Source organism: Petaurus breviceps, unplaced genomic scaffold (genome assembly GCF_028583685.1).
Source record: "Petaurus breviceps papuanus isolate PSGF00001 unplaced genomic scaffold, PetGlider_PUasm1.0 115, whole genome shotgun sequence".
Classification (NCBI taxonomy): Eukaryota; Metazoa; Chordata; class Mammalia; order Diprotodontia; family Petauridae; genus Petaurus; species Petaurus breviceps.
In genome coordinates, this window is record NW_027185612.1 from 380,022 (window position 1) to 392,995 (window position 12,974).

General features: G+C 46.2%; 1 protein-coding gene across 1 annotated transcript in view; it reads left to right on the top strand.

Annotated features, from left to right (window-relative positions):
- KRBA1 (KRAB-A domain containing 1) overlaps nt 1-12,593 on the top strand; it is a 48,878-nt gene extending 36,285 nt beyond the window's left edge. Inside the window, exons 16-22 of the mRNA XM_069083057.1 lie at nt 1,608-1,838; nt 1,928-2,068; nt 2,496-2,600; nt 3,556-3,696; nt 4,879-4,938; nt 5,652-5,825; nt 7,338-12,593. Of these exons, the coding sequence (XP_068939158.1) occupies nt 1,608-1,838; nt 1,928-2,068; nt 2,496-2,600; nt 3,556-3,696; nt 4,879-4,938; nt 5,652-5,825; nt 7,338-8,203 (1,718 nt within the window). The 3' untranslated portion in view covers nt 8,204-12,593. The remainder of the gene's footprint in view (nt 1-1,607; nt 1,839-1,927; nt 2,069-2,495; nt 2,601-3,555; nt 3,697-4,878; nt 4,939-5,651; nt 5,826-7,337) is intronic.
- Nucleotides 12,594-12,974: the final 381 nt, after the last annotated feature.

Sequence of the window (12,974 nt, forward strand, 5' to 3'; positions counted from 1 at the left end):
TTTCCTTGCCAACAGGGCTCCCTCTTAAAAAAGAATTGAAAGATGAAATAGGGCTTCCTGCACCCCATGCCCCTCTCTCTCTATTTTTCCTCCCTGACTACCAACTGTAACCATTCTGAAAGTTTAGCAAGAAAACTTAGAGAGCTTTGAATGATGGTAATTGTGTAAAGTGAAGGATGCTTAAGAACTGTGTGGTGCCTGTATCAGATTGCTTGCCTTCTCAGTGAAGGGGAGAGTGGAGGGAATTTGGAACTCAAAAACTTTAAAAAATAAATGCTAAAAATTGTTTTTATATGTAACTGGGGAAAAAATAAAATATTAAATTACAAAAAAAGAACTGTGTGGTACAGTCAGGAGAACCCTGAATTTTGAGTCAGAACATTTGGGTTTGAATCTTAGCTTTGCCATTTAATAATAGCAGCAGCAGTAGAAGTAATAGTAATATCTAGCTTTAGTGCTTTAAGGTTTGCGAAGTATTTCATGTTACTTAATTTGAACCTCACAGTGACACTATGAGGTAGGTCCTTTTATTCCCAGTTTACAGATGAGGAAACTACAGACAGGTCAAATGACTTGCTTGGGGTCAAACAGCTAGTAAATACCTGCAGTAAGATTTAAACTTAGGTCTTCCTGACTCTAAGCTCAGTGCTGTATCCACTGTGCCACTCAGATGCCTTCTTGTTAGCCATATGACCTTGGGCAAATCACAATGATTTCTCTGGGCCTCATTTTCCTCATCTGTAAAATGGGCCAGATAATCTCCAACATCCACTCTGGCTCTATTTTTTTTTTGGAGGGCAGTTGGGGTTAAGTGACTTGCCCAAGGTCACATGGCTAGTTTTTTTTGTGTTAAGTGCCTGAGGCTGGATTTGAACTCAGGTCCTCCTGACTCCAGGGCTGGTGCTGTATTCACTGTGTCACCTAGCTGCCCCAGAAACTTGGAGTTTGTTTTTTATTTTGTTTTGTTTTAAGGGGGGAAGGCAAAGAAATTGTGGTTAAGTGACTTGCCCAAGTTCACACAGCTAGTAAATGTCAAGTGTCTTTGATCAGATTTGAACTCTGGTCCTCCTGACTTCAGGGCCAAGGCTCTATTCACTGCACCACCTAACTGCCCCACTGGCTCTACTTTTTAAAATGTATCAATCAGATATTTATTAGATGTCTACTCTGTGCCAGGTTATACCATGAACTAGAGATATAAAGACAAAAGTCTCAGTTCTAAATTCTGTGGCCTTAAGTGTGACTTCTTTAGCTGTTCTTAGCAAGCCTCCAGAGGCTTCTCTGTGGGAGAAACTAAGGCATTGGCTGAATTCCCTTGCGTTCCCTCTGGCCAACAAGGAGAGCCTGATCTAATTTAACAGAATAATTTCCTCCAGCTTTAGGCCCAGTAAAAGATCTACTAAAGACAGGAAGATGGTGATGGGGAAGAGGAGCTGTGGTATTTCTTTGTATCCCCATCCCATCTCTTCCTTGGACTCATCACTGGCACTTGTGGAGGCCTGGGCCTTTGATAGACTGCAGGTCCTGGGCTCTGGTCACCACCTTCTGTATGAGCACACCTGTTTTCTAAGCAAGCCAATGATTTTTGCCCCTTCTTGTTTTCCCAGGGGCAGCCCCCAAGCCCTCTCCACTTCGATGTCTGGAAAACTCATTGAGGGGGATCTTGGCCATGAGGCCCCTGCGTTTCACCTGTTTGGCTAGCCCCAGCCTTAGTTCCAGCTCTAGCCCCAGCTCCAGCCACAGCAGTAGCAGCAGCAGCAGCAGCAGTAGCAGTGGTGGTGGTTCAGAGGGAGAAGATCAGAGGTTGGACCCTGAGCTGTGGAGAGCTCGTCTCAAGGGTGAGCTCTTTAGTGAGATGAGAGGAAAAATGAGGCAGAGAAATTGGGGCATCCCCAGCTCTGACACTGGGTATGGTTTCTGTTGACAGAGTGTTCCCTCTTCCCCATCCCTCGGGGGCCTATCCCTCAAGCCAACAATCCCAGCCCCCTCACAAGCAGTACCAACAGCCCCACAACAAACAAAGACCAGAGGAGGACTGACCCTGGGGATTGGAAAGCTCTCAATGCAGGTGATCTTTGGAATTTCTTATTGAGGAAGAAAGGGAGGGGACACTGTTCTCTTTAAGAGAAGGGAAAAGGAGAAAAAATATGTAAAGTAGGGGAAAGCCATGAGCTCTCTTCCTAACTGTTGGTGAATCACTGACCTATTTCCAAACAGTCTTTGTATTTTCTTGCCTCAGTTTTCTGCTGTAAAATGGGAGTGGTCAAGACTGGCCTACATTCTAGGCCTAGATGAGGAAAAGTAGTCTAATAGAGAGGTTAAGTATTATGCTTAGGGTCACACAGCTTGCCCATTATTTAAGACAAGATTTGAACTGGGGGTCTTCTTGACTTCAAATTCAGATTTTTATCTACTAGACCGCCTAGTCACCCACATAGTATTATGGTAATTGTGTAAATCATTCTCGTTTTGCTGAGCCTTGTTTTTTGTCTCAGCTCTGAAAGCAGAGGAGACTTCAGGCTGTAGTCCCAGGTTCCATGGGAAGGATGTGCCTGAAGGGACCACTGATGGGTTCCCCACCTCTGACAGCAGTGAAACAGGTGAGTGTCAATAGGAGAGAGGCAGAGAGTAAGAATGGGGGAGCTCAGAGGGCAATGAAGTGGAGAAAGGATGGGTGCTAGCACACTAGAATCTCATCTATTCATGATAGAGTGCAAAGAGTTGAACGTGGAGTCAGAAGGCTGCCTGGGCTTTAGTTCTAGCTCTGCCATTTTCTAGCCTTGTGACTCTGGGCATTGCACCTCTTTCAGCCTCACTTTGCTCATCTGTAGAATGGGGTTAATACTATTTATAGTACCTACTTCACAGGGCTATTCTGAAGATCTGACCGGAGAATGTATTTAAAGTGCTTTCCACATCTCAGAGCATTATGTTAACATGATGCTGATACATTAGAATTCTACTTTCCCTGATCTGTATTCTGTAGTCAGGGCTTCCTTCAGTGCAGTGGCCATGGTCTGAGCAGGTAGAAAGGATGGAATCTCCTGGATCCCTGTGTGGTCTTTGGGACTCTTCAGCACTGTTTGTAGTCTGTCTCCTGTGGCTTGGCCTAGGAGAGCCCTTTTCTGTGATAGAAAAGCCCCTACATCAAAGACATCACCAATAAGTGAAGTCTAGTTGATGAGACAGTTAGATGGTATAGTGGAGAGAGTGCTGAAATTAGAGTCAGGAATAACCTGGGTTCAAATCCCATCTTGGAGTTTTACTGGCTGGCCAAGCCATCTATCCTCTCAGCCTCAGTTTCCACCTCTGTAAAATGAAGCTAATAAGAGTAGAGGTACCTTCAAATGAAAGGACATATTGTAAAGCACTTTGCGATCCTTAAAGCACTATATAAATGAGATTATCTAGTTCAGCTCCCATATTACAGCTAACGAAACTGAGGCCCTTTAGACAGATACACACCCATTCTTGAATGGAGGCAAAGGTGGATTTGTGAACAGACAGTCCTCATCAATGGCAGGTTCAGGGCTTACAGAGGCTGTCTTCTTATAGGGCCATCTGCTGATCCCTGTTCTGCCCCTGACCTGGAAGAAGCTCCTGACATGCCAACCCCCTGCCCCTCTTCTGGAGGGCCTGAGGTAGATGAAGACGTTGACGGCCCGAAGGCTGTGCCTGGAGAACTGAGTGTCGCAAGTGAGCTAGTCAGTGTCCCCTCATTTCTCCTCAGGTGGAGCAGACTACTAGGAGTTGGGGAAGGCCCCAGGGGCAGGGGGAGGGTTCTGTGAGGATCCCCACATGACCTTGGTATTAGCATCCTTTCTCCTCTACTACTGCCTAGCTCCTCCCTCCGTTCAGCTGTCCCAAGCAGGGTTGGGCAGGACACGGAGCCCTGAGCTGGGACTTCCATTCACAGCTTAGCTTGTGCTATTGTAAGCCCTTGGTCTCATTCCTTGGCCTGACTTCTTGGCCAAGATCGCTATTTAAAGGGCCCAAAGTGTGGGAGCTTGGCTCTTCCCACAGTGGGAGAGCCTTGGGTTTGGTTTGGACACAGAAATCTTGGCTCTGACACTTAGTCATGTGATCTGGAGTCAGGCACTTCAATTGTGGGAGCCCTGGTTTCCTCATTTGTCAAATAAGTATGATACCTGTGCTACCTTCCACCCATGCCTGTCATGAGGAAAACACAGTTTAAACTGTAAAGTACTAAATAAGCATTAGCTATCATGACTGAATCTCCACTGGCATCTTCTGATGCTTGGGAGATGGGGGGAGGGTGTATAGACGCTGAGCCTGGATGTTCAAAGGCCTTGCCAAAGAAGGGTTAGATCTGACTGGTCCTACTAGGTGGGAAAGACTGACAGGCAGGCTCAGTGATGGACTGTGTGTCTCTTACACGAGGACTAGCCTAGCTAATTTTAGAGAGCCTTGGAAGCAGTTTGGCAGCTCTCTAGGGCCATCTATCCAGTTATTGAGGAGCTGGAGCTGTGATGTTGTAAGGGCATCTGCACTAGCGATCAAAGATACTAAGGAATACAAGGAAAGATAGCTCTGTATGTAGACCTACTAAGTGATCTTCTGACATAACTGCAGATGTGCTCAACTATACACTCAGGCACACAAATACATACAGTTCTCTCCCCCTCCAGAGGAATAGAGTTGGAGTCTAGTGACTAAATAAGAGGATGTGTCTGCTGTCAGGTCTTAAATGCTTTCCTGGGGACTTGAGACTAGCTGACTCTTTTGTGACTTCTTCCTCAAACAGAAACCAGCTGGAGAGGTTCCCCACTCCCTGGTCAGGACTAATGTTCGAAGGACCCACTCTGCAGTAACTTGGCTCTTCCCAGTATCTCAGCTTTCAATGTTCCCTCTGTACAGGTCCCAAGGATGCTAAGGCAGACCCACCAGAGACAAAGGCCAGGGACTTGACAGGACTTGGTGAGTAAGTGGAGGGCCCCAGTTGAAGGAGATAGTGCCACGGGCAGAGAGGGCTGGAACACAGTGGGCAACAGTTCCTAGCTCACTCGGTCTTGGTTGCCCTCCTGTGAGCTCCATCCTAGGTTTGGCTATGACAATAAAGAGCTTTATAGGCATTGAGGGGATGGGACTATTTCAGAGATTCTTAACCTTTTTTTGTGTCCTGAACCCCTTTGGCAGTCTGTCGAAGCTTATGAATTCCTTCTCAGAATAATGTTCTTAAATGCATAAAACAAAATACATAGGATTACAAAGGAAACCAGTTATATTGAAATAAAGATGTAATTTTGTTTCCCATCCAATTTCATAAATCCCCTGAAATCTGTCCGGGGTTGGCAGTCCCCACCTTAAGATCTGGGCTAGATGTTCTAAGGCAGAGGTGTCCAATGCATGGCCCGTGGACTGCATGAAACACTCTCCAGTGTGGAGGTACCAGATTAAAGTGTGATTGGGAAATATTTAGCAAAATAAATAAAAATACAGTAGAACATAGCTGATGTTAATATGTGGTTTTCTAAATCAAAATGCAGCCCATAGGGATCCTTTGTACTGCTGAAAGTCCCCTTTCTATTTATTTTGCTACTCTGATCTATTAGTTTGTGAATTCTAAATGGGTGAGGGCAGAGGGGTGGAAGAGCTCTAGGGGCCAAACATGGTTCACTTATGACCAGCAGCACCAGGTGCTGAAGCTATCCCCCAGTCCAGTCCACCAGAAACACCTGAAGGCATCCAGAGCTGGGTTGGCACTTCTGCACTGACTTCCCAGGACGCTCCATCACCACCAAGGCCAGATAGAGGGAACAAGCGCCTCTGTTCTCTGGGTGAGCCTGTTGCCAGCTGTTCTACAGGTGTGAAGAAATGACCTTTCCCTTATTGTTGTGGTGACTTTTTAATGTGATAGAAATTGGAGGGAGGGGCCAAAAGGAGCACTAGCTTTGAACTGGAAGAGTTTGAATGGAACTTAGATCAGGTCATGGAGAGGATGCTCAGGGTCTTCTCCCAAAGCCCAGGGGATCAGACAGGCCAAAATACCAGTTAGATGCCTAGTTAAGACAGGAAATCTATGTCAGTCCCTATGGTTACATTGGGCTTAGATTAGCCCTGTACTCCATTATGTACGCTAAGCTTTATTATTAAAGTTCTCTAGTATCTTCTTGTCAGCTGGGAGTCACACTAGGTTCCTGAAGGCTGTGCCAAACTCTGGCAGGTCATCGTTAGCTGGAAAAGCTGCTAGGACAGGACTGATGATAGACCATATGTCTAGGGACCAAACTCAAGTCCGAACGAGATCAGAAAGTTGACCACTGAGTGATGACAGCTACCAAAGGCCACCTATTAAGAGACAGAGGGAAAAGCAAGGGACCTTCAAGTCTCACCCCCTTTCCCTTCATGCCCATCCCTGCCTTACAACAACAGACTTGTGATACCTTTGGTATAGGAGCTCCTAATGAGGACATTTCCCCAGCATTGTAAGTCATTCTCTGTTCTGTAATTTATAGTCTTAGAAAAGTGCCTAAGGCACTGGGAAATGAAATGACTTGCCCAGGGTCACATAGGTAATATATATATATTGAAGGCAGGATTTGAACCCAGATCTTCCTGATTCTGAGGCTGGCTCTCTCTCTCTCTTTTTTTTTTTTTTTTGCTTTTTGGAGGGCAGCTGGGTTTAAGTAGCTTGCCCAAGGTCACACGGCTAGTTTTTTTTTTTATTTGTTTGTTTGTGTGTGTTGAGTGTATGAGGCTGGATCCGAACTCAGGTCCTCCTGACTCCAGGGCCGGTGCTCTATTCTCTGTGCCACCTAGCTGCCCCCTTCAGTGAAATTCTTTAGATAAACCCAGTCTTGGTCTTGAATAGATTGAGAGAAAGAAAACAGGGTATCCATTTTTGGCCATTTGAGTATGCCTGAGGCCAGGGGGCTTCAGGATGCTGACTGGAAGAGCATTGCAGCAGATCCAGGGTGGGGCTGGATCTTGGCTTTGGCTTTGAGAACTGCTCCCCTTCCTGCTGAAAGTTCAGTCACCAAGGCGTTATGGAACCATCCACACCCAGGGGTCCCCCAAAGACCAGTTTAGTGAGCGTAGCAGAAAATGCTCATCACTATCTCTCCCAAAGGAAGGAATGCCCATCTCCACTGCAGGAGGAGCTCATCATGGTAACTGAATTGGTGATTTATCCTATTCAGGGATTGTATTAATGGAAACAAAGGGTCCCAGTGATTCCTGCCCTCAGATCAGGGCTGTGTTCCTAAGAACTCCTTATTTCCTTCTAGAAAGCCAGGATTATATAAGCAAGATGAGTATAAGTGATGCCTAAGGGTACAGACATTTATATCTGAACTTGATCTCTTTTCTGATTTCAGCTCAGATGGGCAGGAGAATCTCAAACAGTCAGATATGTGGCTCAGCCGAGACCCCTAGCAAGACACCACGACTAGCCTTGCCCCCAGTGGTTAACGACCCTCCCACCTTGCCAGTTACTTCCCCACAGTCTTCCTGCCACTGTGGGGATGCCCTCCGGGGGGAGCTTCACAACCTTGGCACTGCCCTCACAGAGCAGTTGACTCGCCTCTCCTCTGCCCTGGTCACCCTGTCCCAGGACGTGTCTGCCATGAAGAACCGAATGAAGTTGCTGGGGCGGAACTTCCGGTCACACCAAAGGCTAGGAAGGGGATCACGACCCTGGACTGTCTGCCGGAAATACCAAAGGTGTTGTCATTCTGTTCGAGGACATCAATTGGGACAAAGAAAGCCCACTCAGCCACAACCCCTACAATTTGGGGAGCAGCCAAAAGGTCTAGGGCTTGGCTCTACCTCAGACTTCTTACAGCAGGAGCCCCACATGGTGCCACGACTACCTCCAGATGCTCCCCCAGGGGTAACCCCCATGGTACTGACTGCGCCCTTTGGTGCCAATAGCGGCCCTTCCCCCTCCTCTCTCCTCTTGTCCTCTACTTGCTCTACACTGCCAACTGTGCACTCACCTCAAAGACAGCTGGAGGACTACCAAAGCCCACCACCCACTCCAGCTGCCATATCATCTTCCCAAAGTGCCCCTCCTCCAAGCCCAGAGGAAGGGTTCAAATCCTGGCAGGAACTGGAGCAGTGCAAGTGGAAATCCACTATGGACACAGGATTGAAGGGAGCCTGGTCCCAGCAATCCAGAGAGCCCTCCAGTAGGAGGCCTGGGGAAGTGAGCACAAAGGCCCAGCATGGAGGACCCGGCTAACTAAGGGAAAGCCCATTCACTAAAGTCCTCTGAGAGGCAGGTGCCACCCCTGGGGGTGGGGGGCATTGCTCCCTTCTGTGTCAGCTTCAGATGAGTCCTCCCCGCCCCCTCCCTTGGCTGCACATAGATGGTGGTGGGGTTCCTTCCTGTTATTCTTATTAGTCCTCGTCTTTCCCAGGCACTTTGGGGACATTTTCTTCAGAGAAGAAGCACCTGTTTGGGGATGTTTTCTTTCCCTTTTCCTTACCTTAAGCTTCAATGAAACTTTGATTACATGTTTCTTCCCACCACTATCCCTTTGTCCAGGAACTGCCAAAGTAAACACGAGGGAGAGTCTCTATATTCATGTCACCAAGGTGGCTACATAACTTCTTTAGTTTCCAGTCTCCCCTCCTCCTCCTGCTGCTTCAGCTTTCAGAAGGTGAATTGAGTAACTCGTCGCTCTCTGGTGGGCCAAAGGATGAGTTATGTATCTGGTACAGACAACTCTCATGCCAGGAGACCCTGTCTACCTTTTGGTATAATTTGTAGGCTTTGCCTTTGGCTGCAGGAGATGGAGTTAGATCCAGACATTAAAGTGTTCAGTTGCTGAGAGTATATGTGAGAAGATGGATTAGGCCTCCCAGGGCTGGGCCAGTCCAAACAGAAAAATGGGGAAGGGGAGGCATGTGCCTTGGCAGACCACCTCTCCAGATCACAGTAAGTAAGGCAGTTCTTCTGGTGGTCTAGTGATGGGTACAGCTTGAGCTCCCTTATGGAGGAAGTAGCTGTCTGAAGGAGTTAGGTGCAGGGAATCTGATTAGGGGACAAGCCAGCATGGGAGGAGAATGGTATAGCCAGTGTTATGGGTACCAATATAAGACATAAGAGAGACACAACTTCAATACCTTGTCTGATAGAAACCTGGGGGTTTTAGTGTCCTGCTAGCCCCAAAAGACAATGGTATTTATTGATAAGAGGGCCCAAAATTCTAATATGATGTTGGGCTACGGTAAGGAAAGTAAAAAAAAGCTTCCAGGAAAAAGGATAGTCCGATTCCTTTGTGTTCTACTCTTGGTCAGATAATATCTGGATTATTGTGTTCACTTTGGGAAGGGCATTGTTAAGCTAAAGAACAGGGCAACCAGAATGGTGGAAGGTCTTGAGTCATTGTATCAAGATCTGTTGAAGGAACTGGGAATGTTTGGTCTGGAGAAGGAAAAGGTTGGGGTGAGGGACTGCAGAGAGACTTGAGAGATGTCTTCAAGTACATGATAGGCAGTCATGTGAAGAAGGATTAGATGTGTTCTGCTTGGCTCCAAAAGGCAGAACTAGGAGCAGTGGGTAGACGTTTCAAAGAAGCAAAATGTAGTCTCAGTGTCAGGAAAAACTACTTTAATTGGCAATCCCAAAGTGGAGCGGCTGCCTTGAGATGTGCTGAGTCCCCACAAGTGGCTCTCTTCAGGCCAAAGGCCCCTTGTTGAAGGTGTTGGACTCTGGGGTAATGGGTTGGATGAGATGGCTGCTGACCTCCCTTCCGACTCATCCAATATGACTCTGGGGATCTGATGAAAGGGGTGTGAAGCTGGAAAGGGATTGTGGCCTTCACGTGGGTATGGAACGACTCTTCCCCACCGCCCTAGCGGCTAATTGCTAAAAGGACAAATACAGTATGTGAGGACTGCAGAAGGTTTGCTATAATGACTCTAGACTAGGCTAGAGTACAAAATATGGGTCTGAAGTGAATATGTAGAGAACGGTGTGGCAGAAGCCATACCTCTATAGCAGCAAGCACCCCAAGCGTCCTCAGGGTGGCTGCCAACACAGGTTCTTGGATCTGCTTTGATAAAGGAAAGCAACTCAAAATGGGTTAACAAGCTTACTTTAATCAGTCAAATATGTATCGTTTACCTAGTTCAGGGGAAAAAGGTCAGCACCCCAAACTTCAGAATATACAGACAGAATTATCAAGGCAGAGAAACAGATCAAGTAGACAGATTTCCAAATTGTCCAACCATTACATCCATACCAAATCAACATCTGGGTTTTTCAAAGCTGGAGGGCTCTCAACAATGGCTTCCCAGAGTCTCATCTGATCAAATCACAGAACACTTCTCAAAGTGAGCCCCCAAAACAAAGCTTATATAGCCTTCTCCTGGCTCAGAGAATGTAACAACCTTATTGACTCACTGGCCAATCAAGAAGTATCTATTGAAAAACAAGCCTCCTACCCCAGGCTCTAGGTGTACTCTAGCCTAGGGGCAGGGAAGATCTTTACATTCCCATTACAACCTCCAGAAGGGATGAGTGGTGGAAGCTGCAAAGCTTTATTCCTTAGTCCTCAGCCCTCCACCCTGTGGGAATTGAGAGCTATTTGGGGGTACAACTTTCACTGCAGAGAGGGGGCCCTCTTGGATTCTTTGTGGGAGAGCTGGGAGGACATAGATACTTCTCCTTGTGGTAGGGTTGCCTTGGCCCCTTCCTTGGGCTTTGCATCTCCAGTGGGTATTCCTACAACAATCCCTTTGTACTTCCAGTCATCCCCCAGTCTTGGCCCTTTATGTAGGCAAAGTAGTTCCCTTCCCTAAAAATATCTCCCCTCCAGCTACTCCCAGTCTTAAATTCTCAAATATCCTACCCCAACACACATTTCAACCTGACATTGTCTCCAAAAGCCCTTTGTTAAAATTCACCCATTGGTTGAGAAGCCTATTGTACCAGTACCCTTTGACCCATCAATAATAATAATGATAGATGTCATTTAAATAGTTCTTTAAGTACAAAGCACTTTACAAGTATCTAATTTTTAACCTCACAACAACTCTGAGAGGTAGGTGCTATTTATCCCCATTTTACAGATGAGGAAACTGAGACTGAGGTTACCAGGGTCACACAGCTAGTAAATGAGGCCAGATTTGATTTGAATTCTTCAATTCAAGTCTAGTGCTCTTGAAGAAGAAAATCTTGAAGATTTTCTTCACTAAAACTCCATGAGACAGGTGAAGAATCCCTATTTTATAGAGGCTCAGGAAATCAGGTTCCAATTAAGTGACTTGCCCTGCCTAGGACACATGTCTGGTGTCAAAGTCAGGGCTCAGAATTCTGACTCTGAACCCATAGCACTGTCCAGTCTTAACTGTTACCTAACAGAGATCAGGCCCCAGAGATAACAAATAGGTGTGTAATGAGGATGTCTGGATGGCAGAGTCAAGGAATAGGGTAAAAGCAGAGTGAAGACCATTCCCTGAAGAGCAGGCCTGGAAGGATGCTGTAGTGAGAGAGATCCTGGACAGTTAGATTGGGTGCCACATGAAATCACTTGAGTATTAAGGGAAAAGACAAAAGGTCAGGCCTGGGAAGATAGGGGAGAGGGAAAATCTACAGTCAAATTTTGCTAAGGACAAACCCAACTAACCAATGAGTTAATATATGAAGTTTCTCTGAACTCACTGGGGCTTTTCCTATCTAAGTGTGTAGTGGGACCATATCATAATGAGCCAGGGTTCCTCTGTGGCTCCCAAACTAGCTCTGAGGGCAGCTAAAAAAAAAAAAAAGGGCGGGGGAGAGGGGAGGAATCCCAGCTGTGTTCTGAGGAAAGGCCAAACTATGGGCATCAGTGTGGTTTCCCAGGAAAAAGCTTTGAAGAAAGACACTCATCTGGATGCTTATGTCCTAATGTGTTTGTTTCTGGAAAAGCGAGTCTCACTATTTATGGTCATGTTTGATACAGCATAGGGAACCTGTCAGAATAAAATGTCCAGAGAGGTAGAGACATCTGTTTTTTTAAGATCTGCCCTGTAACATTGAGTAAATCACTTAACATTCTGAGCTTCTATTTTCTCACTGGCAAAATGAGGGATTTACATTAGATCATCTCCAAAATCCTTTCCAGTTCTGTATCTAGGATTCTGTGGTGCTCTCTGATCTGTGAGCTCGAGGGAGGAGATTCCCCCATGGCAGCTGCAGAGAGGAAGGGAGGCAGAGAAAGAACAGGAGCTACCCTGATTGCAGAGGGCTGATCCAGAAAGACAAGTGTGGAAGGTGGAGCAGAGTGGGATGGCATTTTCTCTTGCTCCAGTTTCTTTGAGTGCCCCTTCCCATGGAGGTGCTAAATGTGAGTCACCTTCCAGTTCCTTGCATAGAATAGGTGCTTAATATATGCCTAATTGGAAATTCTAAAAGATATTATAGCTAATCACACCTAGGAGTTGGCAATAGGATCTCCCATCTTTGCTTCCTGAAAACCTGAGTTATATTTCCCTATGCTAGGGGCTAGGTGGTGCAGTGAATAGAGCACCAGCCCTGGAGTCAGGAGGACCTTAGTTCAAATCCAGCCTCAGATACTTAACATAAAACTAGCCTTGTGACCTTGGGCAAGTCATTTAACCCCAATTGCACTACCTTCTCCCCTCTGAAAAGCAAAATATATATATATATATATATATACACACATACACATGGTGAGTCAGGAACACTTGACTGATTCTACTCAGAAGCTCTGGGAGTCAGGATGCCTGGGTTCTAGTTTTAGCTTTGTTTCTCACTTGCTATATGACCTTACACAAGTGATTTCATATTTCTTATCATCTCAGTTTTCCTTATCACTTCTGGCTACTGAGTGTAGAATCCCAGGGCAACCCTCATTGTCCTCCAGCTGAGTGATTGTTTAGTGATGTCAAGGCAAACTTGGACAAGTCAAGATAGGTCAATGGATGCCTCTTCAAGGAGGTTATATGGATATAGATGGGAACAAATAAGACCTTCCATATCTGTGGGACACATTGAGATTTGA